The sequence below is a fragment of the Candoia aspera genome, chromosome 13, assembly GCF_035149785.1.
Source record: "Candoia aspera isolate rCanAsp1 chromosome 13, rCanAsp1.hap2, whole genome shotgun sequence".
Taxonomy (NCBI): Eukaryota; Metazoa; Chordata; class Lepidosauria; order Squamata; family Boidae; genus Candoia; species Candoia aspera.
Window position 1 is genome coordinate 22625759 of NC_086165.1, and position 26246 is coordinate 22652004.

Consider the following 26246-nt stretch of genomic DNA (forward strand, 5'->3'; position numbering starts at 1 on the left):
TAATAGAAAAGTCGGTGAAAAATTTAATACTTTTATGCTGAGTAACATTCATAGAAATGAAAATAACTTCAGAGACAACCCAAAAGCGTGTAAGAAGGTTTTAGGTATTGTCTGCTTTGGGGCTTTGGTGGTGCCATGATTCCAGGCCTCTTGCTAACTCCTGGTTTGCCTGGAAAAATGCAGGATGTAGAACTTTTAGAACTGGATGATGCGTTTTTGTGGATTTTGGAACTCCTAGGAAGGGGGAAGGAAAAAAAACAATTAGTATAAACGTATCCTCTTCATAGATCTATGGCAGGGTTTCTCAACCTCTGCCACTTTAAGATGGGTGGACTTCAACTCCCATAGCTGGCTGGGGAATTCTGGGAGCTGAAGTCCACCCATCTTAAAGTGGCAGAGGTTGAGAAACCCTGATCTATGGTTTCAAGAATCACAGGGGACTTAAGAGTTCTTAGCACTTCTGCTGTGCAGTTTAATTAAATGTTAATTTCCACTTGGGTAAAGGAAACATTTGTATAGTGACACAACAGTGAGACTCCTTTCCCCAGCATCTGAAGAGCGAGAGTTTCATTCCCATCACCTCTGAATCTGTGGTGCTCACATATTTATACTTCCCAGGCTGTGGCAATAGGGTGAGGCGAAAAAGGGGAGACACAGCCAGTTAACTGTTGCATTAAATAATTGAAAATTAAAGGATTCCAAGCTACTGTCAATGTCAGAACCCAACACATACCTACTAGTGGGTAACTACAAGGAACATTCATTCATTCATTCATTCATTCATTCATTCGTTATTCAAATTTCTATCACTGCCCATCTCTCCCCAACGGGGACTCTTTTCATGATGAAATAGTTAAAACATTCTTAATTAGCATTATGCCAAGAGTTTGATCCAAATTTTATAAGAATCAGAAAACATACCCCTTAGAATAAGCCTGCTGTCCCCCAGATCCAGCTTTTTTCTTCTTTGATTCTCTAAAAAAATGGGACTTCTTTCTCTTCCTTCCCTTGCCATTTTTTGTCTGAAAATAGCTGGACGCTATACACGTTCCCTCTTCCGCCTCGTCCGCGCTGTCGAGTCTGCTAACATCAGTCTCTGTGGCCGAGAGAGGCTTGTTTTCCACTGTGGAGAAAACCCCCACATTCCTTAATACAACCCTAAAGCTTTTTTCTTCCTTCTGGCAGCATTTCTGCCACCAAAACACCTGAGGAGTCCATGTAGTCCAAAGCAAATGAGCTGTATTAGTGATAAGGAAGAGAGTCAACCGGACCTGAAGTTGACCTTTCTGTTTCAGTGTGACCAGCCTACATATTTTAAGTAAACCAAGTTATTTAAATACCTGGTAGTGCCTTTGCACAATAGTTCTGCATCACTCCTATTATTTCTGCTCCATACTTTTCTAATTTGTCCTCTGTAACACCATCAATCTGAAGCAAAACCGTTGGGTCTGAAGACAACGTCTCTGAAAAAAACAAATAGTCCTTTTTCAAATGGGTCACTGGAGCCTGACCCTTGTAGGCGCTTCACGCACAGGAGCAGCACAATGCTGAGATGCGCTGATGGTTATTTGAATTTGCTTCTTTGATTAACAGGCAGGCAGAGGGGATTTCTAAGCAACTGTTTGTCATTGTTTTGTTTAGGATATAGATTTCCTGGCTTTTGTCTCTGCGTTTTTATTTCCTCCTTAAATTTATATTGTAAAGCACAAATTTATATTGTGCTTAATAAAGCACAATTTTAAAAATTGAGTTTGATCAAACAAAGAGTTAGAATATAGATCTTAACAAGTTTTTAGTACAGTATTTACTATACATGCGAAAGTCATAGTAAAGAAAAGAGCCATTAGGAATTTTGCTCTACGTATTACATGGCCCAAGTAGCCATCAGAAAGAGCGGGACACAGCATCCAAAGCAAAGTGACGTCCCCACATTAAACAGCCTGGATGTACGAACTGCAGTGCTCAACTCCCAAAATTGGAGCTTTCAGTCTAGAAACAGAAAAGCTTTTATTGCTGGAACAATACATTCAATTCAAAAGCAAAGCTGCAACTGGGTTTTCGCAGCTTCCTTCCCTAATTAAAAAACATGCTACTGCCCAAGCAGGCTGCCCCCCCTTGCCACCTCTCACCCCGCTTTCAAATGTGTCCTTCGTGCCTGCTCCAGATGTCTTCAGGGAGCCTGGCCTTGGCTCCTGGCGTTCACCCAAGCAATAAACCATCTCTCTGGAATTCTCCCCCTCCCTTCCAGTTCACAGCCAGGCTGGACATGCATTGTCATCTTGGCAGGAGAGCACGATCCGAGGCACTGTGTTCGTCCAATCGTGGATTCTGACACTGGACATCTCAATACGGCTTCCTTGGCATCCCCAATACCGAACTGGTTTGCCATCCCTGTCTTCCAAGATACTTTTTGGACTTCCCAGTTTAGGCTACAGTCCTGGTGGTCTCCATTCCAAGTCTAACTGGATCCAACCCAGCTTAGCTTTTTGGAGATCAGCCAAGGGCAGCTAGATGCTGGGCACCTGCTGTAAATGGCTCCCTGTTGACTTCATGGAACATCCCTGTTACTCCGCCACAAGACAATACAGCCTTGCCACCACTGCCTTCTGGGATGGGCTTTGACTTTCCGACACCCTGTCGGGACCGAATGACATCAAAAATATGGCTGACTTTTCACTGAGAACATTATCACCCAATAGCCCTGAAGGCCACCAAACAGAGGTGAAGATATTCTGCATGAAGCGGAGCCATGGCTATAGAAACTTGGCACTTTTAAAAGCTGGAAAATCTGAAGACAAGATTTTACAACTCTTACAGCATCTTACCAAAGAAGAGATTTTTTGTCATCAGGTATCACGGCCTTTTCTTACCTGATTCAAATCCATCAAGCAGAGAAAGCAAGTGAGAAAAAAGGGGGGATGAGATAGCAAATAAAGGAAGAAAAAATTGCCAGGGACTACTATTTAAACAAGCATTGCATTTATCTCGCATGGACTTGAGCTCTGCACTGAGGTGTTGGAAACTGTACTTCTGGCATGTCAGTGACATGACAGTTATAATACCAGCGTGTTATTTTTATTGCAACACATAGGGCATATCCTCCACTACATAATATAGACTTTTCCGTGAAGATATACATTACCTGCTATTCTTTTCAACGTGGCAGTGTTAAAAATATTAAAATAATGGATATTAAACACTTTCCCAAGGTTTTTGCAGACATCTGTGAGTTCGGAGAGACATTTCTTAACCATCTCTTCCCGTCGGGACATCTTGGTCTCCAAAGCCTTCTGCTTGCGAATATTGCTGGCACTTTCTGTTTCACAGAACTCTACCTAAAGGATTAAAAATTAAAATTAAAAATAAGAAAGCTTCCAAAACATCCTTTATGAGAGAAGAAAGAAGAGGGGACAGTTCAGCACAACTGATGGGTGACAACAGGGAAGCCCTTTTTAAGCAGCCACCTTTGCTATTCTCAGTTTTTCTGAACCATTTCTCTGCAGCTTCAGGTTCTGTCTGTACTGAAGGACCAGAAGAAACTTGGGCAGCTTGGTCTGCAGTCACGCACCTGCAAGGAGCCATTCAGCACAGCACCAGCTTTTTCCCCCAGCTGGATGTACGCTACCGCTTGATCCTTAGCACTAATGTACAGGTCTTCATCCAGAATCTTGTCTAGCACCAACTTCCTAAACAGTCGCCCAGCGTTATGGCGTGAGTAGGCTGCTCCCTTGCCAAACAGACCATGCTGAATCTTTGCATTTTTTGAACCTATTAAAAGAAGAAGTAGAAGTAGAGGATAGATAGATAGATACTTAATTGATTTAGTCTTTTGACCATATCAGATATGAAATAAGATCTGATTGGACTGGACAATGAATTGAAAATCCATACTGTGAAATGGTATTGGTAAGTCGGGCCACCCAAGCATGAGAAGGCATATTATGCATCTGCTCTTCAAAACAAAGCTTGGGTAATCTGTGAGTCCGTGGATAGGATCTTCAGCCAATAATTAAATACTTCTGTTACTGAGTGGCTTTGTATGGGGGGTGTACCTAACTCTGCTCTTATGCTCGAGTTGGTGTCCACTTGTCCACCCCCAAGATGCATTTCAGAAAAGAGGACTGTATCTATTCAAGCAAAGGGACATTTAAGTGACCCCACAATTCTGCACCATACGTGATCATTGGGACAATTTCACTGTTATATACCTTTATAATTGGGGTTAACGATCCTAGGTGACTGTGGCTGATTAGCTGCCTTAAGGTGTTGGCACAGGCTGTTGCCTTTAGGGAACTCCTCTTGAAATGAGGGAGCCATGATCCTGTTCTGGTAAAAACAAGTCCTAGGTGTAGATAGGACTTAACCTGGTCTGTATGTTTCCTGTCCAGGGTCCAGTAATACCCGATTCTCCTCTTCCCAAAAACAACTACCTTACATTTGTGGATGGACAGGTATTTAAATGTGCAATACATGCTAATCCTGCGTAGCAATCTTCTCATTCCTACTTGGGCATGTGACATCAGTGCCGTATCATCTGCATAAAGCAGTATGATTACATGTTTATTTTTGAGTTTAGGCATAAGTAAATAAATAAATATGTGTATCAGTTGAATATAAAAACTTTGGGATGTCACTTATATATACAGTTGTAATCGAAATTATTCAACCCTCCTTGCAAATCAGGTTGTCAAAATGTACAGACTTTCAGCTGTTTGCAATGAACAAATCAAACACAAGCAATTGAAATAGCTTAACGAATGCTTCAAGTGGTGTCCCCAAATTCAACTGAAAATGCAACTTATCATGACTTCTCCAGTCTCAACATTATTCAACCCCTTCATGGCAAGCATCTTCAGTACTTAGTGGTGCACCCTTTTGCTGCTACGACCTGCTGCAAACGAGATGCATAGCCAGACACCAGCTTCTGGCAGCGTTCCTGAGGAATCTTAGCCCATTCCTCATGAGCAACAGCCTCCAGTTCAGTCATCTTCTTGGGTTTGCGTGCTGCAACCGCCTTCTTCAAATCCCACCAGAGGTTTTCTATGGGGTTCAAGTCAGGTGACTGTGATGGCCACTGTAGAATCTTCCAGGACTACTTCTGCATCCAAGCCTTAGTGGAATTTGAGGTATGCTTGGGATCGTTGTCCTGCTGGAAGGTCCAGTGACGCCCAAGCTTCAGCTTCCTTACAGACGGCATGGCGTTTTCTCCTAGGATTTCCTGATACTTCAATGAAGCCATCTTGCCGTCCACACGCTGCAGGTTTCCAGTGCCAGAGGATGCAAAGCAGCCCCAGAGCATCACCGAGCCACCACCATGCTTAACTGTAGGCAGAGTGTTCTTTTCAGCGCATGCTTCATTCTTCTTCCTCCAGACATACCACTGATCCATCGGGCCGAAAAGTTCCCGTTTTGTTTCATTGCTCCACAGAACAGAATCCCAAAACGTCTGTGGGTTATTTATATGATTTTGAGCATATTGGAGCTGACTTCTCTTGTGCTTTTGGGTCAGTAGTGGTGTACAGCTTGGAGTTCTGGCATGGGAACCTTCTGTGTTTAGTACGCCTTACTGTGCTCACTGAAACCTCAGTGCCTGTTGCCACCAAGTCTTGCTGCAGGTCTTTTGCAGTCACTCGAGGGTTTCTCTCCACCTGCCTTCTCAGAAATCTGCTTGCAGCCATTGACAGCTTCCTTCTTCTGCCCCGTCCAGGTAGTGTCACCACTGCTCCTTTAACTTTGAACTTGTGAACTGTGCTTCCAACGGTGTCTCCGGGAACATTCAGTGCCTTCGCTATCATTTTGTATCCTGTTCCTTGTTTGTGAAGGGCAATGATCTCTTCTCTTACCTTTCTGGACCGTTCTTTTGACTTAGCCATACTGTATTTCTAACATGCAGTCAAACGTGACACTCAACAAACCCCTAGCCAGTTCAGGTATTTCAAGTGTTCCAGCTCAAGCACACCTGGTGCAACTAATGAAGCCCTTGATTAGTTGCATCAGGTGTGCTTGAGACAACGCCTGTTTTGCATCCTGTATGTGTGCTGTCGTGACGGATTCTATTCAGGGGGTTGAATAAGTTTGAGACTGGAGAAGTCAGAATAAGTTGCATTTTCTGTTGACTTTGGGGACACCACTTGAAACATTCGTTGTGTTGAGCTATTTCAATTGCTTTTGCTTGATTTGTTCACTGCAAACAGCTGAAAGTCTGTACATTTTGGCAACCAACCTGATTTGCAGGGGGGGTTGAATAATTTCGATTACAACTGTAACTTAAACAAAATAGGGGCCAGTATGCATCCTTGTCTGACTCCTCTGTGAGTATTAATAGTCCCTTTAAGGAACCCTTTGCTCCAGTACGTACCCTTAGGCAGGAATTTGAATATAATGTCTTGATTAGAGAAAGGAGTCTGGGTTCCATATTCATATCTGTTAATTTCTTCCAAAAGAGGTCCCTGTTTATTGAGCAAATGCTGCACTAAGATCAATGAAAGTTGTATACAGTTGATTCCCATTAGCTGTGTATTTGTCTATCAAGTGGTGTAAGATAAAACAATTATCAGTGGTAGAGTGTCCAGGTCTAAAACCAGCTTGCTCTTTGGGTAGCAGGTCCTGTTCAATCACCCAATCCTCAGTCTTATATAAAAGATATTTAGCATACAATTTAGCTACAATATCGATTAGACTGACTGGTTGATAATTAGAAGGGTCACCCTTATCCCCCTTTTTATAGATGGGAATCACAATGGAGAGCTCCCAACCAGCTGGAATTTGGCAGGAGTTGTTCGTGTGGGTAAATAAGACTGCAAGTAGGGGAGCCCACCAATTAAGTAGAGGAGGAAGAGGAGGGCATAGCCTATTTTCATGGCCAAGCCAACTCACTTGAATGGGCTGGAGGATGCTGCCACTCAAAGGCACGCACCAAGGACTCTCCGTATACCAGACCTGTGAGGAGGAGCTATCAGGGAAGTGAGCTCCACTGCCACTGAGCCCTGCCAGGGGTCCCCTCTCACCAGAAACCAATCAGTGGGCAGGATCATGTATCAGACCATAGACCTCCCTCTTTAGTAAATCATCAGGACAGCTGACAATAAATAGAATAGGAATAAAACATGGGGTGGACCAGGAACAATTAGTTTGTGGCATCCACCAATCTCTACATCAGTTTGTAAAAGTTAAGTTTAAGAAAAGTCAGAGAAAGTGCTGTGGGGTTGCAAAATTATGAACAAAGCCACACATGCTTAATGGAAATTATTTACACAGTACCTCTCTGCATTTCTCCTGCAGGAAAGGAAAAGGAGAGCATTGGTGGGAACACCTCCTCAAAGAGAATCCTCCCTCTCTCGTTCTCCATATAGGTTTCTTTGTGCTGCAGTCAAATACGTTCTATGCCAAATGCACGCGCTATCTCTGTTGGTGTATGTTGGTATGTGTGTCTTGTGTGTTATCGTCCTTGTGTTCTTATCCACTTTTTGAATAATGATCCTTCTCTCTCACAGAGAAGAAAACTGGATGAACAAATACCATTATTCCAAAACATTCCCAGGGAACTATTAGCAAGGATTTTTTATCTTTGAAAACAAGATGGCCATTACTATTTTAAAGGCCACTGGAGTTATAGGCAAGGAGAACTACTAAATCTGGGAGGACTTTATATACAGGTGGTCCTCGCTAAACATAAGCAACTGTTCAGAGTTACAACGGCACTGGATGAGACTTACGAGGCTGTTGCAGGGTCCCCACGTCATGTGATCACAATTTGGGTGCTGGGCGACCGGCTTGCAATTACGACATTGCAGCATCCTGCGGTCACGTGATCACCATGTGCAACCTTTCCTGCCAGCTTCCCACAAGCAAAGTCAATGGAGAAGCCAGCAGGAGATCGCAAATGGCAGTCGTGTGACATCGCGCCTAACAATCACGTGGGATTTGCTTAACAACGACAACAGGAAGCGCTGGAACTTCTGCTGCTAAGCAGTGCAGTCACGTGACATTGCACTTTAGGACTGTGCTGCTTAGCGAAAGAGCTGCTGGTCCCAATTACTGTAGTTAAGCGAGGACTACCTGTACGAGGAATTTGGGACACGATCTGCCAAATACACATCCTTGGCCACATTCCTTTGCCCTGCTGGATCTCTCACGTGGATTATGTTGCTTAGCTTTCTCAGTTTAATAAATGATGGATTAAGTTCAGGATTTGCTCCATCTATGTCAGGATGTGTAATTTAAATCAAGGATTTACAGTGTCTTTTGGTACATCTCAATGTACTTGCAACCATTTACATTACAGATATTTGATTTTTCACAAAATTGGGTACCATAAAAGGGGGAATAATGGAAGCTGATAGGCATCCAATTTATACATTTCAGGCAACTGAAATCTATAAATAAGAAATACAAGGGTTGCCTTCCTAGCAAAATTCAGCAGTGGTGGTAACTTACTTAAGGTCCTGCGGGGAACCCCCAGTCCAGTTTTTATTCCGGGTCCCTGAGAAAGCAGGTGAAGCCTTTCATGTCAGTGCTGGGGAGGCTGCCTGCCCTGGCGGTGGGCAGTGTTCCTCCGCAACAGCATGTCTGCTTTCAGGAGGAGGCTCAAGGACTAGCTGAAAGGCAAGGGCCCTGGGCCTGGGAAGTCTGTCTGTTTGCTTCTCACTGAACTGAACTTTACGTACAAAATGGATTACTTAAGAGTTAATTGTTAGGATTAGTGTCCATTTTGTTTTCAAGATAGTTACATGAAGTTCAAAAAGTAATAACCTTATGTTAACTGTAATAATTATGTTCATAACATGGTGATGAATTGTCATGACCTCGTTGCAAGGCACAAAGAGCCTCACAACGTAGATCATGATCATTAAGAAATAGAGGAAGGAGATAATTAAACCAGGGATTAACACAAGCACCCAAAAGCACCCACACCCATGGACCCATAGACGGCTGAAAAGAAGGACGTCGGAAGAACGGAGATAAGCCGCACCTGGTGCCCTGGAGGACACAACCGAATCCGGGGGACAAAGGAAGACACCAGGAAAACGCCCAGGCAGCCATCAAGGGTCCCATCAAGAGGGATTGGGACAATGCAGGGTGGAGGAGCCCGGGGCCCTACGAGAGGGTATAAAAGGGGCACCTCCACATCACCACCCCCGCTCCCGTTTTTCGTTCTGTCAGCCATCATTCCAATAAACCGGAAATCCTTAATACCCATTAAGTGAGTCTGTGTCTTATTGCGAAGCGAGACCGACCCTGACATGAATGGATGCCGGTCTTAGGAAAAGTAATGGCATCTTTTCATGTATAATTCAAAGACATGAAAAGGGGAGTACGATACAATAAACAGATGAGGAACTGACTAACTGATGTGGAGCATCGGAGAAGATGTTTGTCCCAGGAGCTAGTATTGCCCTGGATTAATAAGGGAATCAAGACGCTTGTCATCTGGACAGCTCTCGGCTCTCCTTCAGAAAGAACAGGCCCAAGGACCGGAAACGCTGGTACCGTGCACGGAAGAGTATGGTCCGCATCCGGATATAACCCGCTGTGAAGGTGTGAGCGAGAGTGCGCGGATTGGGCGACCGGGAGCAAGCGTGTCTCCCTGGGTTTCTTACACACACATAGGCAGGAATGGGAGCTGAGCCCGGGCCCCTCCTGCTCCCCCTCTCAGCCCTCCACGCTCCCTACCCAGGCAGCCAGGTGAGCTGAAGGAACCGTCCCGTCCCTCCTCGGGCAACTCCCTCGGCTCCTCTGCGGCTCAGAGGGAGAGACCCCGTCCCCCTAGCAGCTAGGGGAGCAGGGAGGGCCATGGCTAGGCACAAAATGCTGCCCCTCTTGTTCTGCTGGCTGAACAGACCGCTATGCTCGGACTCCGACAGAGCAAGGAGGACGGCGGGAAGGCGAGTCACGCGACACGCGTGGGAATGGCCACACGGAGAGCCGTCTGGTCTTCCTTCCAGTTCCGTCCCCCCTTAGCAAAAGGGGGTGGGCTGGGTGGGGCAGAAAGTGTCCCACCCAGTTTTACAGCCTATCCAGCACACAATGTTGAAAAAATAGAAAGGATAATGTAGAACTTACCCAAGAAAATGTCAATCATCATATTGAGGGTGTATCTTCCTGCATTTTTCTTCGTATTTCCAGTTCCCTTTTCACCACAATGCTCCTTAACAAACCTCAAAATGTTTTTTACTTCTTCAGTCACATTCTTCAACTTGTACACCTAATAAAAAGTTTTATTAATGTAATATGTCAAATGAGCCAGTACACTGCATGTAGCTCCTGTATTGGCTTGCGAGTTAATCTGGAGATCTTTGTGTGCCTAGAACAGCATGAATGTGTTGCTCTTGCACACTGATCAAAACATGCCTGATTGGCACTGGCACTACTGGCAGAAGGGAACGCTGCATGTGGCTGGTAGCCTAATCTATTTCCTCGCTAACTTTCTAAAAAGCAGCTCATGAAATCCTTGATTGACCAAAGGTAGAGGTCACTTCTGTGGGCCCATCTTGTGACAACCCTGGCACAGGGAAGATGACAACGTGGAATGTAGGAGGGCTCTACGGTAAAGAGCATGAACTGAATTCATTCATGGAGTGAGTGAGTGAGTGAGTGAGAGAGAACTACACTGATCTGATTTGGTGGAGTGGAGTTCACAAATTACATTCATGAAAGTAAAACTGTAAGCTTCATGGAGAATGAAAGGACTGACAACAAGGATGAACTGGTGTCATCTAGATCACTGTGAGAGTTTATGAAGATAGGAATTCGTAAGTTGATTGTGGCTGCATATTACATTCCTGTGAGTGGTGGTGGTGGAATCTGCTTTGAAAAAGGCCTATTTGGCTTCAATACACGATTTAAGCATTTGTTTATTTATGCATACTGTGGCAAAGAAAATAATCTGTACCACACACTTTCAATCAGTCAATCAAATCAATCAATCAATCGGGTGATGAGAGGTTCTGAATGTAGGACAGACCATAGTTTGATAATGCACCTTAGGAAAAGAAATGGACAGAGGGAAAAAAAGTTAAAGAAATCAGAGTGAAAGTAGGGCAATTGATTTAGAAAGATGGCAGTAACAGAAAGCACATGATCTACAGTATATGAAAAAGTATTAGAAGATAAATTAACCTCCCAACAGAATAAATGGAAAGCAGATGCAAGAAAGAGGAAGCTGCTTTGAAAAAAGTTGTTGCAGAGGGCACACGAGTGTGCGGAGTTGCGATAGTGGGAAATGTGAAAAAGGATGCGTGGTGGAAGGATTACGTGAAAGACATTTTGTAACATGTATCAGAAAAAGATAGTTGCAAAGATGGAGTCGGAGAGCAAGATGAAATTAGTTAAGATTAAAAGAGAGAAAGAAAACGCACAGCCATTTCAATGAAAGTGAGGGAGGAGCCCAAACTCTTGTCTCCTGGTTTCATCTATTTTCCTACCCTTTTCCTGCACTTTACGTAGTATCCCTACAGAAAGATTTTTCAACCTTAGGTAAAGGTAAAGGTTTCCCTTGACGTAAAGTCCAGTCGAATCCGACTCTAGGGGGCGGTGCTCATCTCCGTTTCTAAGCCTTGGAGCCAGCGTTGTCATAGACACTTCCGGGTCATGTGGCCAGCATGACTCACGGAACGCCGTTACCTTCCCACCGAAGCGGTACCAATTAATCTACTCACATTTGCATGTTTTCGAACTGCTTGGTGTGCAGAAGCTGGGACGAGCAACGGGAGCTCACCCCGCCGCGCGGTTTCGAACCGCCGACCTTCCGATCGACGGCTCAGCGGTTTAACCCGCAGCGCCACCGCGTCCCTTTTCAACCTTAATAGCCTTTAAAACTTAAGACAGGTAAATTTAATTAATAACTGACAATAGGAATACCATAAAATGGGCGCTTTGGGGATGAAGGACAGTGCCAATGAAATACCCAAGAGAAAAGAATGGTATGTTATCGTTGGAAAATCCCAGGACTACTTTCTTCAGCCTGCTGCTTTTAACCCTTCCCAGGAAGACAGCTGATTCAGCTGCTTAGAGGCAGAATTTAAGGCAGAGCCTGCTCACCTGCTGTTTGGAGCAGTTGTCACAACTTACTTCAGGGTGTTCCTTACAAAATCTAGGATTAAAGCCTGTTTCTCCAAAATAGGCCAGCAGCTGTATTCTCCGGCATTCCATTATGTTCTCGCAGTAATGCACCATGCTGTAGAGGTTGTCGAAGTGCGTCTGCCGGGTCTGGCTGTTACCCTCTCTTTCCACTGAAATGCAAGGAATACGATCCTTGTGAGAAAAAGATCCATAGAGGCAATAGCTGGATAAAGCAACTGAAGTTTCACAAAGCTGCTGCAACCTTCTGAGGAACCATTTACCAGGCAAGCTGGTGAAGATGGAAAAAAACACCTAACAGACCTCAGAAACCCCTTTGCACCCACTTTTCTGGAGCAAGGGAGGGTCCTCAGACCCTGAAATGGGTCTTGCTGGATGCAGAGTCAGATTAGGTCATGACAAGGACCATCCAAAGCGTGCTGGGAAAAGCAGCCGGCAATGTTGTAAATTTTCCGTTTTCTGAAAAATCAGTTCTAGCCATTAAAGCCCAAACTGTTCCCAATTCTCATCCTGTCTACACAGATTCCTTGGTAGACAGAAAACAAAATAAATCAGCTAGGCAGTTGTTATAATCAGCTAGATTAATGCTGGCTGACTTTCTAGCTAATAAAAGTCAACGCTAAATTATGAAATGCTGGAATGTAACGGCCCCTCATGTAATAGTCCAAGCAAGATAGAAAGTTCGGTCTTATTTTGGCTTTGAATATTGTTGGAGAATGCTTAAATCTGGTCTTTTTCGAGCCCCACAAGAACAGCAGCAGCTGTACAAGACATGGGGGAAAAGCACATCCAAAATTCATAGAGGAAACCCCTTTTTTAGGTTAGCTCAGGGGGAGAGGCACAGAGACCCCCTGCCTCCCCAGGCACTTGTAAACAGACAAAAGAGGAAGAAGCAATAAATCCCAGTTAAGGTTGTGGGCAAGATTTTTTTCCTTTGCATTACAATAAACAGGAAAGAAAAGTAAGACATTAGAGACAAACGGTACCTATTTTTCTCCCAAGCAAGAAGACTGGTGAGTTTATCAATCTAGAAAAGGCAGTCTTTGGACAATACAAGCTGCTGCTGGTCTCCTCAGAGCGGACGCTGCGCCTGCTTGGCCATCCCCACACCACTTCCCCCAGGAACCAACTAGCCCTAAACACAAGGCGGGCAGTGGGCATTGCTCCAGGAAGTGCTGCACGCAGTTAGGCGCAGAAGAAGAACATCAGCAGAGCGTCGGCTAGACATTCTCTCTGTATTTGGGTTCAGGGTTTTCTTAACTTTTCACCGTTCGCTGACGAGAACCTTTGGGAACGAGCAGCACCATAAGCGGGCAAGTAAATAAAGGCCTCCAGCTTCAAAACCCCTGGCAGCCCACTTGACTTCGGCACCCACGAACACTTACTCACGATGAGCCGTCTCAGCCTGGCAACATCACTATAGCTGTAGAAAAGCAGGCAGTGGGATACTTCTCCATCCCGCCCGCTTCTGCCCGACTCCTGATAGTACCCTTCAATAGATTTAGGGAGGGAGGCGTGGATTACAAAGCGCACATCGGGCTTGTCGATCCCCATTCCGAATGCAATGGTGGCACAGATAACCTGGAATGACACAGAACAAACCCCTTATTCCGCGCAAGAGAAGCAAGATGGCGCCCCTGCCTGCACTTGGAGGGGCCGACCCACAGTGCTACTCCTGGAGCCCAGGAAGCCGCCTCCGATGGGCGTGGGCACGGCTGTTATCTAGCTGGTCCAACTCCAGGTCTTGCCAACTGATCATTCAATTTATCTCTTTGCCCAAAGAAACGACAGAGGAGGCAAAGCAGGCTCAGCTTGGGCAGAGCGCTTGTAATCCTCTGCAACAGCTCTGGGCTGCCTGTCCCCACATGCTCACTGCCTGTGCCCCTGGCTGCCATGTTCCCTGTGGGGCCTGTGCTGGTGTGGCTTGGGATCAAGGCGAGTCTAGGTCCTTGCTAGAGAAGAGCCAAAGTGAGAATCCAGTCAGCTGACCAGCAGAGCTGGCCTTTCCCTAAGTTGGGTAATACTCTGGAATCAGAACACGGGTCCATCTAGCTTGATACTTCTGACTCTCTGTCATTTCTAGCCCATAGGAATGCTGCCAGGGTTGAAGAGAAATCTCCCGCATGCAGTCCCCCTCTGTATTCTGTTCTACCTCAAACTCGTCCCAGGGAGGGCAACATCAGATACACCAACAGCTTTACAAAGTGCAAGCGATCCAACAATGGGAGACAGCCCAATCGCTCTACTCTTTGTAGAGAATTAGTCATATTCCCTACACCCTCCACTTTTTATTTTAATTGCTGGCATGGTTGTATTATTTGATTTCACTTTCTAATAGTGTACTTGTTTTACCTGGCATCCATCCTGATTAATCCATTTCTGCTGCACGAGGTCCCTGGTGCTGTCAGGGAGACCAGCGTGATATGCAAGTGCAGAGAGGCCGCTGCCTTGCAGAGCGTTGGCAACTGAGTCACACTCATACCGGGAGAGACAATAAATAATTCCTGAGTCACCTGCCGCACAAAGGAAAAACATTAAGGGTCTCAGCCCTCTAAAAGTCTATTCAAGATGGCAGTACAGTTTTGAATTCCATCTGTTTCCTTTACTTAATGGCAGCTTGTAACAATTCCTCAATTAGTGTGAGGAACGTGGGTTCAGATATCCCAATAGTAAGAAATCTCTCTGGAACCAGTTAGGTCTCAGTAAAGTATTTCGTTTATTGAAAGATACAGTACCATCGCCCTCTGCATCTAAAGTCTCAAGTAATTGTATTTCCCCCTGCCCTCTTCTTTTATCAGACCCAAGTCCCTGCCTTCGTTTGAAATTGAAGATTTACAAATGCCTTCTGTTTTGCAACATGGGCTTCAGCAACATTCTTCACTGCCTATTGGCAGACAACACTTTAGCCACAGCATTCTGGTGTCAACTTGCTGAATCTGTGAAGTTTCTAATTCTTGCTGGCTCTGTGATGTTTCCAGCTGTCACTCACACCAATCAAGTCTCCCCCCTCCCTCCTTTGCAACCCATGATAGAGGAAAAGGCCCAGAAGGGGGTTTTATGACTTCTGGGGCCAAACCTCTGACAATTAGACAGAAACAAGCCCAACCATTAGACTTGACGTTGTTCTTTTATCTACATTTCTATCCTGCCCTTTTAACACTGTAACAGATGATAAGGTCCTTTCCCATCCCTTACTCTTAGCCAAACAATACAGTAAGCTTTTCCCTATTCATTGACACAGTGAAGAAGGTGAGGCTCTGGAAATGATATTGGCTGCTGTGAACATCATAGCATAGTCTTCAATTGATACTTTAACTTGGGGGATGTAATATACTGTAATGCTCATGGATACATACCACTGTGTGAGAAAGGAGAGACCTGCCCAAATTCCTAGCCCTTCCCAACACAGAACACATTTGAAAAAAAATATAAAATCCAGTCATTTCATCCTCTTCCTTGAGTGTGTCCAACTGGAGGCTGGACAGCCTTCTCTCTGGGATGCTTTTATTTGGATTCTTGCCGTGAGTAGTGAAGTTTCCAACTCCAGAAAAAACATATAGGTAGAAAAAAGGGCATTTCCAAAATTTTGTGACTGGCACATCCCTTGCAACCAGGTCATTTGTGCTATTGCCCAAATGCTTTTTCAAAATTAAAGGGCCCCAAGTTCCAAAAGGGTTGGAGAAATGTGCATTAACCACTACAGTGCACCAGTTTTCTACAATATGGGACATTTCTAAATAAGTTTTAGATATCTACAGAATCATTCCACAAGGCTGATCTATTATGTATATATTTCACTATGGAACACCAAGGTATCAAATATCAGAATTAATCTAATAAACTTTGGGTTTAAAATAACCTCATACAAGTAGACATTGGCAGAGGAAGAATGGCTGTTAACTTACAGGGGTGATATTTTCTGATCCATTGTAAGCAATCTAAAGCAACAGTTTTGGGTTTCTTGGGTAATACGTCGTATTTCAGGTTGTGCCTGTTAAAGCTCATAGTAAACCTAGAAGGATATTAGTAATTTAGTTGAAGTAAAGGGTTATTGAATTTCTAAAGAATATACAGCTGATCTATACAGGAATCCCAGTGAAGCTGTCCCTTTTCCCAAATGCCCAAGAAGGAAATCTCTTCTCACCCCCTAACTCAAACTTACACCTGTGGCTGGAGCATCTCCAGTTGATTTAGGATGTCCTTTTGCACTCTGGGGTTTGCTGTGGCAGTAAGAGCCATCATAGGAACCAGGCAGAACTTCTTTCGAAGCATGTTAAGCCGCTTGTAGTCTTGACGAAAGTCATGACCCCACTAATCAAGAGATTGTTAAAAGTTAACATTGCTCACAATTAAGTACATACAATTCTTGCAGCCCTCTGTGGCCTCCTCAATTAAATCAGGTCACCTGACTGACGCAGTGTGCCTCATCAATCGCAAAACGAGCCAACAGCTCTCGCTGGTACAAATTCTCCAGAGCTGACATCAGCCGGCCACTCAAGCAAACCTACAGAAGAGCAAGAACCAAAGGAGGCCAACATGTTACAGCTACTCCTCTGGCACCTTTCAGGGCCTTCTTAGGTCACTCATCCACATGCACCACCAGGCAAACAACTGCAGCCAAACCATCACTTTCCGATGGGCAATGGCAGAAGCCTGGCTCCATCCAAGCACACTGGCTTCAGCTGGAGTGCTGCAGAGCTGCTCACGCCTCTGTACAAACCTTCTCTGGAGTAACATAGAGGAGTTTTATAATGGGATCTTTCTTTGACAGCTGCATGTAAATTCTGGATGCTTCAGCATCAGTCTTATCACCTGTGAGGTAAGTAGCTGGAATCTAGACAAAGAGGACAAAAGGCACACAATTTGCAGCTAACAGAGCTATAGCTTGAACAGTAATCTTAGCTGCTGCTGATCATTTCTTTCTGAAACTGATCTGTAATTAGGCAAATGCTTGTACTGGAAGTGAGGAAGGCAATACCCATGGCTTGCTGTTGGGCAGCGCCCATTCCTTCTGCCACAGAACCAGATCCCAAGAAGCATCACACAATCCTAGCGGGACCTTCAACTGTGAGAAAGACAAGGTTACATGGTTCTTTTAGTGAAAGCAAGTTATACTCAGACTTTCTCCCTAGATTCTAAACAGGACTAACTAGCTAAAATACAACACTTTTGTACAAGCACAAATTCTACAAGGATTTAAAGTTTTATATTTGCACGGTCACGCTGCAAAGAGCAGAAATTAACATGCCATGATAGATACTGATTATTTTAATACAGCTTTGCATTTCATGTAATTTACAGAAAATCAAATAGCAAACCATCTTGAACTCACATCCATTGATGTCAGCTTCTGAACTTGATCTACTATCAGGGACCTCAAGGGAGAGATGACGATGGTGACTCCCGCTGACACACAGGCTGGCAGCTGATAGCACAGACTCTTGCCACCTCCTGCATGGAGCATAAGCACAATATGAAAGATCTGCTGCAAAGTTCATGAGTTATAGACACAAACCATGGAGGAGGCTAAATGCTGCAACTGACATTTTCTCCGTTACTCCTGCTGCCGTGAAGATCAACAGCTGGCCATAGAACTGAGACGCAAAGAACCACCAAGTTCAACCTCCTGCTTGGTGCAGAAGTGACGCACCCCTGAAAGGTCCTGAACACTCTTTCAGGCCAAATACAATACTTTGCATAGAATTCATTTTAGGGGATCATTCCCTAGCTTTTTTTTAAAGCACAGCAAAGATCTGATTGTATATGAGTTGGGTGTATTATGCACTCTGATTGAAATCCTCACAGTGATTCATAATAAGAAGAGATCGGCCCCATGGCCCCTTCTTTGTGGGGTGCCGCAGGGATCAGTACTCTCCCCTCTCCTTTTTAACATCTATGTGAAACCGCTGGGCGAGATCACCCATCACCATGGGATGAGGTATCATCAATACACTGATGATACTCAATTGTATATCTCCATCCCGGGTGAAGTAAGTGATACCATGACTACCCTCTCCGAGTGTCTGGGGGCTGTGGGGGCCTGGATGGGGAACAACAGGCTTCAGCTGAACCCTGGTAAGAAGGAGTGGCTGTGGGTTAATGGTTCTTCCGTATCCGGGACATTGTCATCTCTGGTTCTGGATGGGGTTGCACTGCCCCAGACAGACCCGGTGCGTAACTTGGGGGTCCTCTTGGACTCATGGCTACTGCTCAAAGAGCAGGTGGCAGCCGTGGCCAGGAGAGCCTTTGTGCAGCTACGTGCTGTGCACCAGTTATGCCCCTCCCTGGATCAGGAGGCCCTTCGAACAGTCACTCATACCCTTGTTATCTCTCATATAGACTATTGCAACGCACTTTATGTGGGGCTACCCTTGAAAAGTATCCGGAAGCTTCAGCTGGTCCAGAATGCAGCCGCGTGAGCTGTTTTTGGTGCCCCTATAAGGGCACATGTAACACCGCTGCTGTGCGGGCTGCAGTAGGTACCAGTTTGCTTCTGGGCCCAATTCAAGGTGTCGGTTATGACCTTCAAAGCCCTACATGGCATGGGGCCAGGTTACCTGAGGGACCGCCTCTTCCCCATTACATCAGCCTGCCCCACTGGATCATGCAGAGAGGGCATGCTGTGGACCCCGTCTGTGAGAGAATTCCATCTGGCGGGGTCCAGGAAGCGGGCCTTCTCTGCAGTGGCTCCCGCCCTGTGGAACACACTGCCCCCAGAGGTGAGATATTGGCCCCATCGCTCCTGGCCTTTCGGAGGAGTCTGAAGACCTGGTTCTGCCGCCCCGCTTGGGGCGGAGAGGGGAATAGATCTACATGGGGATGGCTGCTATAGACCGCTCCTCCCACACTTGGACTGTTTTACATTCTTTCGCCACTTAGACCTTTTATCTTTACTTTTATTTATATTACTTATTATTGTATTTTTATATTGTATATTTTGTGAATGTTGTTTTAATTGATTGTTGTAAACTGCCCAGAGTCCCCCAATGGGAGGAGATGGGTGGGGACAAATTGGATAAATAAACAAAATAAATAACAATAAACAGCAATTCATGCATTAAAATAAAAACAGAAAAAAATAGCTTTATAATGGGCAGAAGAGTGTCTAGACAGGGCCTGTGTTAGGAAATATATAATTCAAAGAAGTAAGAAATCCAGTAGTCTCATTTATTCAGGGTAGATAAAGTTTAAAATTGGTTTAGAGTATACTTAATTTCTATAAAGTTATATTTAGCTCCCCTGCCTGCAAGCCTTGACACGTTAGGAGGCCTCATCCGCTTCACTGATTTTGAGAGCAATGTTGACGGGGTCGCTTGGTGCAGCTGCCCTGCCAGTAAGTTCCAAGGAGGCGGGATAAAGCTAAGGGTGAGCCACGGGGTGTGTGTGTGTGTGTGTGTGTGTGTGTGTGGTGTGTGTGTGTGTGTGTGTGTGCGCGCGTGCAGATGGGGCTCTGTAAACGTGAGAGAAGCCAGCCCACCAAGGAGAAGGAACTCCAGAATCAAACCTGGAAGAAGGCAATGGCCAACTACTTCTGTACCATTACTAAGAAAAGTGTATGAACTTGGCTGAATCATTTAAGTAAATTTGGGTGCCAGATGATAAAACGGTGGGAAACCATTCTGGTAATTACATGAGAAGAACTTCAATTTTTCAAAAGTAGAACTGGATGCAATGATGTGTTAGACCAAGTTACAAGTTACTGATGGGCACCAGTCTTGAAAGAAGAGTTTCCTGCTTTACAAGAATGCATGCAAATGGAACATGGAATGTGAGAAGCACAAACCAAGGAAAACTTGAAACTAAAAGCAGACATGAAGGATAAATTGGATGATTTAGGAAAAAGTGAATTTATCTGGACTAGAATCGGTCATTTTAATAGACATGATTACACAAAATGCTACGCAGAGCATAAATTTATACAAAGAAATGGAGTGGCAATGATGGACAAAAAGGCAGTGGTAAGCCTGTAAGCTATTATCCAATAAATGACAGGATCATATCTAATTAGGGTTAGTGCATATCCAGTGAACATTAGTGTTATAAAGCATATTCCCCTATTACAGATGCAATGATGAAGAACATCTACAAGAAACACAGCATCAAAAGAAGACATACTAGTACTAATGGGTGATTGGAAAGCAAAAGTTGGAGAAATGAAGGAACATGTAATTAGAGGAATATTAGATTTGTTAAAAGCAGGAAATGGTTAAATGTTTTATGAAGATAATTCTTAGTTAATTGCCAACACCTTCCTCAAGCAACGTAAATGCAGATTCTATACCTAGGTATCACCTGATGCACAACATTGGCATCATATGAACTGTGGCAGAGTGCTGGAAAGCGTTTGGCCCGAGAGATCAGAAAAATCACACACCAGGCATTTCTATAAAAATAAATGTGCTTACAGAAAGCTTCTTATTTAAACACATTTACAAGCTTGTGCATTCACATGCGCTCAGAGAGGACTGGGAAGAGAGGCTGTGTAGAAAGGAAAAACTAACTAACAAGCCCAGGCAAGCTGCCCTCCAGGCAAATCAGGAGCTTTACCTTATATGGTCATGCCTTTTCACACCCCAAACTAAGGATACTTAAGTTTGACCTTCTGACTCTGCCAGAGTGATTTGTTACCATAGTAACTTAATGGCTTGCTCCTTGCAAAAAACAAGGAAATGCCAACACTCCCCTTTGTTTTGCTAAGGAGTAAGACACAAACCAATTTTCTTTGTCAACTCTGTATGTTTTGGTAGAGCAAGAGGTTTGGTTAAAATATCAGCCATCATATCTTTTGATTCACAATATTTTAACATTATTTCCCCTTTGGCTATCATGTCCTTGATACATTGATATCTAATATCTATATGTTTTGTCCTATTCTTGCAAGCTTCAGATTTTGCCATTGCAATGCAAGCTTGAATATCCTCATAAATCGTTATAGGCTGGTTCACTTCCATGCCTATCTCCTTTAACCACTGTTTAAACCATACAACTTCATTACAGGTTTGTGCTAGAGAATAAAACTCTGCTTCTGCAGTGGAAAGAGCAACAAGTGTTTGCTTTCTAGAATGTCAGCCTAAGCTTGACCCAGCAAATTGAATTAAAATCACAGAAGTGGGTTTCCTGTCACTGAGATCTCCATTTTCCTTTTATAACACCAACATTCTGCAGTTTTTCATCTAATTTTTGGTTCCATGATCTAGTAGCCTGTTTAAATCCATAGATTGATTTCTGCAGTTCACAGACCAGATTCTCCCCTTTTTCATAGCCAGGGGGTTGCTGCATGTATAATTTGTGGTCTAAATCACCATAGAGAAATGCAATTTGAATGTCATAGTGATGAACTGACATTTCTTTGAGTGCAGCAATTTTTAACAGTAATCTAATTGATTCACCTTTAGTAACTGGTGCAAAAGTCTTGTCAAAGTCTAAATCTTTCCTTTGAGTGAACCCTTTTGCAACTAACCTTGCTTTATATTTTTGGATTTTGCCATGAGCATCCCTTTTTAGTTTGAAAACCCACCTACAACCCAGACAGCGTTCATTGGGAGGTAGATTTACCAGTTTCCATGTTTTATTTTCTTTCAAGGATGCTAAGTCCTGTTGCATGGCAGAATGCCAATTTTGTGCAATCTCAGGTGGTAAAGCATTCACTTGTTCTAAGGACTCAGGTTCTGTGAATATGTGAAAAGCCTTTACTGTTTCAGCCTGAAAATGTGATGGAGGAACGCCTTTATTATTCCTCTGAGATCTGCGAGGTAATACAGGGCTTAAATTTTGACTCCTATCACTTTCCTGAGAAGCATCTGTCTCATCAGACAGATCTTCAGTTTGCTTTTCTGGCTTAATGTCTTCACCAGGCAAAAGATTACTATCAGCAAGTCCTTGCTGTTCTGTTGTAAGGGTTAGAATTTGTTCTATCCCCTTGTCTGCTAAGAACCTTTTGAATTTGTGAGAAAGGTACTCTCCTCCTCTATCACATTGGAGTGCAGATACTGGCCTTGGGAATTTTCCATTTGCCCATGTCACAAAACCTTTAAATTTCTCAAATGCCTCATCTTTATGTTTTAAGATGCAGATAAATGTGTATCTTGAGAAATCATCAATGATGGTCATTGCATACCTTGCTTGTCCAAGACTTGGAGCAAAAGGACCAATAATGTCAGAGTGTACAGTTTCCAAAGGTCTAGTTGTAACTCTGTCACTGTGCTTACTCACAGGAGCTTTTAGTGTTTTGCATTCTTTGCAAACTACACAGTCTAAGTGTTTATCACAGGGTTTTATCTTTAGGTCAGCACACAGCTGTGGCATTTGTGCTATATACTTGAAATTAGCATGACCAAATCTCCTGTGCATCAGGTGTACACATTGGTCATGATACGGAGTGTTGCCAACTGCAGCCTTGCAGCTTGGCTTCCTTGCATTTTGCACAACGTACAAGGAGTCTTTTAACATACCAGTAGCACACCATTTCCCATTTTTACATATCTCACAACCATTTTTCTTAAATGTTATGACATACCCTGTTGCAGCCAATTGTGCCACAGATAAAAGGTTTGACTGTAGATTTGGCACATACAACACACCTTTTACAGTTTCTCCCAAGCAGGATAAATACAAGTCACCTTGTCCCATAATTTTGGTCACAGACCCATCAGCCAAAGATACACTTTGTCTTTCAGTTTTAGACAGTGACACAAAAGAGCTTTTACAATTACATAAATGACAACTGGCCCCAGAATCTAACACCCATACATCAGAATTACCCTTCTCAGCAACCTGTGCAATTTGGGTTGTTTGAAGAGCCTTCTTCTGTGTTGCCCTTGTGTTCTTCTTCTCTGTCTTTCTACTCTTGGGTCTCAAGGCACAGTCTTTCTGCAAATGTCCAGCTGAACCACAAGTGAAGCATCGCTGGCTGGCTAGTGCTGTAGCTTCAGCTTTTTTTTTTCTTCTTTTCCCTTCCTTTCTGGTGCTGCAGCTTTCCAGAAGAGATGCGCGGGGGGGGATCTTTCCTCTCTCTTCTCCCATTCAGCGAGTAAGCGCTGTATAACATATGATGGGGTGAGGTCTGCTTCAGGCATAGCCTCCAGGGTACAAATCAGTGTGTCCCACATTTTATTCAGTGAGGACAGGAGGATATAGGATTTTGTGAGAGGTGTAAATTCCATTCCTCTCTCCTGCAACTCAACAAACAGCTGCTGAATATGATGCAGGTGCTCAGGAAGGCTATCTCCTTCTGCACGGTAGGCTCTATACAGCTTTTTCGTCAGAGTAACTTTACTCCCTGCTGTTGCCTTTACATACAAGTCTCTCAAAGCATCCCAAAGTTGCTTTGCAGACTGCATCCCATGCGCGTGCACTAGCTGATTGTCCTCCACTCCCAGGATAATGGTGGCTCTAGCCCGGTCATCCTGTCTAAGCCATTCAGCATTGGGATTTGGGGGGAGTTTCCTCACCAATAGGCAGCCAATGATTCTCTCTGCGAAGATACATCTCCATCTTCAGGGCCCAATTCAGGTAGTTGATCGCTGATAGGCGCTTCAGAGGCATCACTGAGGGCTGGGAGGTAGCCATGGCTTCTTCCTTCTTTTGCAAGTCATCTCAGCTGGTTTCTTTGTCCTGCAGACCGGCAGCAGCTGGAAAATCTCCAGGCGGCTCCAAGGAAAATCTTCACAGGTCTTTGTTACCTGCCTTTATATGTGCATGAGGTGTGGATCTGATCTCTCTGCTCTCTCTGGGGGTTTACTGGGCCCATAACCTGTGGCAGAGTGCTGGAAAGCGTTTGGCCCGAGAGATCAGAAAAATCACACACCAGGCATTTCTATAAAAATAAATGTGCTTACAGAAAGCTTCTTATTTAAACATATTTACAAGCTTGTGCATTCACATGTGCTCAGAGAGGACTGGGAAGAGAGGCTGTGTAGAAAGGAAAAACTAACAAGCCCAGGCAAGCTGCCCTCCAGGCAAATCAGGAGCTTCACCTTATATGGTCATGCCTTTTCACACCCCAAACTAAAGATACTTAAGTTTGACCTTCTGACTCTGCCAGAGTAATTTGTTACCATAGTAACTTAATGGCTTGCTCCTTGCAAAGAACAAGGAAATGCCAACATGAACTACACATTAGGAAACAGAAGATGGAAAAGTGCAATCCGGTCAGCCAGGGCACTTTCAGGTGCAGACTGCAAAACAGATCATGAATTACTGGTTTCAAATGCACAGGTTAAATTTAGAGCATTAACGAGAGCTCGGAGGTGTGCCAACAAGTTTGATCTGGAGAACTTATAGTCAGGATATAAGATAAATGTGAGGAATTAACAGTATGCTTATCTTATGCAAAAAATAAACTGAGGAAGTATGGGAAGAGTTAAGAGAACTCATGAAAACTGAAATGGAAAAATGGAATTTCCACAATCTGAAAGAGGAAAAAAATCCAAGTGGTCTTCAAGACAAGCTATATAATAGTCAAAGATGAAAGCCTCAGATGCAAGGATGCATGACAACTGAATGCAGACCTCCAACCGCAAGTGAAAAAGAAGAAGGAAAAACATCTCAGTCAAGAATGTTGATAAATAGAAAAAAACAGAAATGGAAAATGAGAAATGAGAAGGTTAAAGGAAGATGGAAAGACTATACTGAAGCTCTTTCCAAATGGACTATAAATGATGGAAATATTCGTAGAGAGAACAGGCAAGCAGAAACGTATATAATTTTGGCATGTGATGTGAGAAGATAATGGACTAGATAGTCCTTTTAACAATCCTTGGCAGGGGCGAGGGAAGTAGAAAAGGAAAACATTGGATCAGGTGGATGGACAGGATCCACAAAAGTGTAGGACTGTCTCTGGAAAAGCTTTCAGGTATTATTGGAGACAGTTGAAAAGGTACGGGTTTGTCCATATAGTTGCTGCAAGCCAACTCAACAGCACCTAGCTGAGTTGGCTTGCAGCAACTATATGGACAAACCCTTACCTTTCTAAGGAAAAATCCTTACCATCTCTCAAAACTGGGTCATGATAACCTAGCATTGAATGCTCTTCTACAAAAAAAGGAATAGACAGAATCAATGTTTCAGATTAACTATGATCAGGTTAAATGACACAACAAAGTCACATATTTTATACTTATTACTATTGACTTTCTCTTCAACAAGGATGACCTATGAAGTCCAGAGTGACTTGCTGACTGGTAGGGTTCTGCATTTCAAATCTAAACAGTCTTCAGTCACCAGTGTCTTTTCCAATGGTGTGAACACCCTGGAACAGTTTTGAGCACAAAATAAAGCACCTTCAATTCAGAACAGAGTTTTTCAGCCTTAAAACACTTCGAAGATTAGTGTTTCAAATCTAAGTTTTCCCCAGTTCTAAAGTCTAGCTACCAAAACTATGCAATGCATTCAGCTCTGAAACTGATAACTTATAACTTTTCAAAACAGACAGAATGATGGATTTCATGGATGAACTTAATTTCCCCTAATAGCTATGGTTCACTTATAAGTTATATATAGGGGTCTGAGCACTTGTACTGAATGTTGTGTGCTGACAGGAACTGGATGTAACAGTTGGTCCAAGCAGCAGCAGAAGAAAGGAAGTTCAAGGTTAGATGAATAGGCTGAATCATTTCATCCCAACTGTTCAGCTTATTAGTATATCTCAATTAGAAGGTACGCAAAATATCAGCAACTTGATTTTAACTGCTCTTTTTTTCTTGGTGATTTCAATCAGTTTAACATGTCATACGTTAGCCTTGATTCCCGCTCCCCTCTCTTTCTTTGGAGCCTTTAGGGCACAAGTTGGATGGCATTTGAGATGGGGTCCCATCGTGATGGTCTCCACCACTGGCAGGGACCTCCACCTGAAAACATACCTGTGGGCATCAGGATGAAGCAGTCTTGACCCAGCAAAGCAGCATTGATGGCTTCAAGCTGATTCGTCCGAAAGTGATGAAGACCAAATTTTTTATGAAATATCTTCAGCATCTCATTAGAATGGGGAAATGCTAAACCTCTGAATGGTTCTAGGGTGGGATTTCTGGAAGGTATATTCTTGATCAGCGGAACTAGGAAGAAAACAAGATTTTATTGTAAGACTGAAGAGAAAATATACTTGCTATTTTCAGTGTTTTATAGCCAGCCCATCAGATGCTCAAACTTAATTCATGTTACATGAAAAAATC

At 43.8% G+C, this 26246-nt stretch overlaps 1 protein-coding gene across 1 annotated transcript in view; it reads right to left on the minus strand.

Moving 5' to 3' along the window:
- Nucleotides 1-6: 6 nt before the first annotated feature.
- BLM (BLM RecQ like helicase) overlaps nucleotides 7-26246 on the minus strand; it is a 45578-nt gene continuing 19338 nt past the window's right edge. Inside the window, exons 7-21 of the mRNA XM_063314049.1 lie at nucleotides 25938-26129; nucleotides 17411-17529; nucleotides 16799-16912; nucleotides 16484-16582; nucleotides 16241-16389; nucleotides 15984-16090; nucleotides 14431-14591; nucleotides 13464-13659; nucleotides 12040-12230; nucleotides 10063-10204; nucleotides 3569-3768; nucleotides 3143-3335; nucleotides 1341-1463; nucleotides 922-1123; nucleotides 7-234 (exon numbers count right to left, since the gene is read on the minus strand). Coding sequence (XP_063170119.1) covers nucleotides 69-234; nucleotides 922-1123; nucleotides 1341-1463; nucleotides 3143-3335; nucleotides 3569-3768; nucleotides 10063-10204; nucleotides 12040-12230; nucleotides 13464-13659; nucleotides 14431-14591; nucleotides 15984-16090; nucleotides 16241-16389; nucleotides 16484-16582; nucleotides 16799-16912; nucleotides 17411-17529; nucleotides 25938-26129 — 2354 coding nt within the window. The 3' untranslated portion in view covers nucleotides 7-68. The remainder of the gene's footprint in view (nucleotides 235-921; nucleotides 1124-1340; nucleotides 1464-3142; nucleotides 3336-3568; nucleotides 3769-10062; nucleotides 10205-12039; nucleotides 12231-13463; nucleotides 13660-14430; nucleotides 14592-15983; nucleotides 16091-16240; nucleotides 16390-16483; nucleotides 16583-16798; nucleotides 16913-17410; nucleotides 17530-25937; nucleotides 26130-26246) is intronic.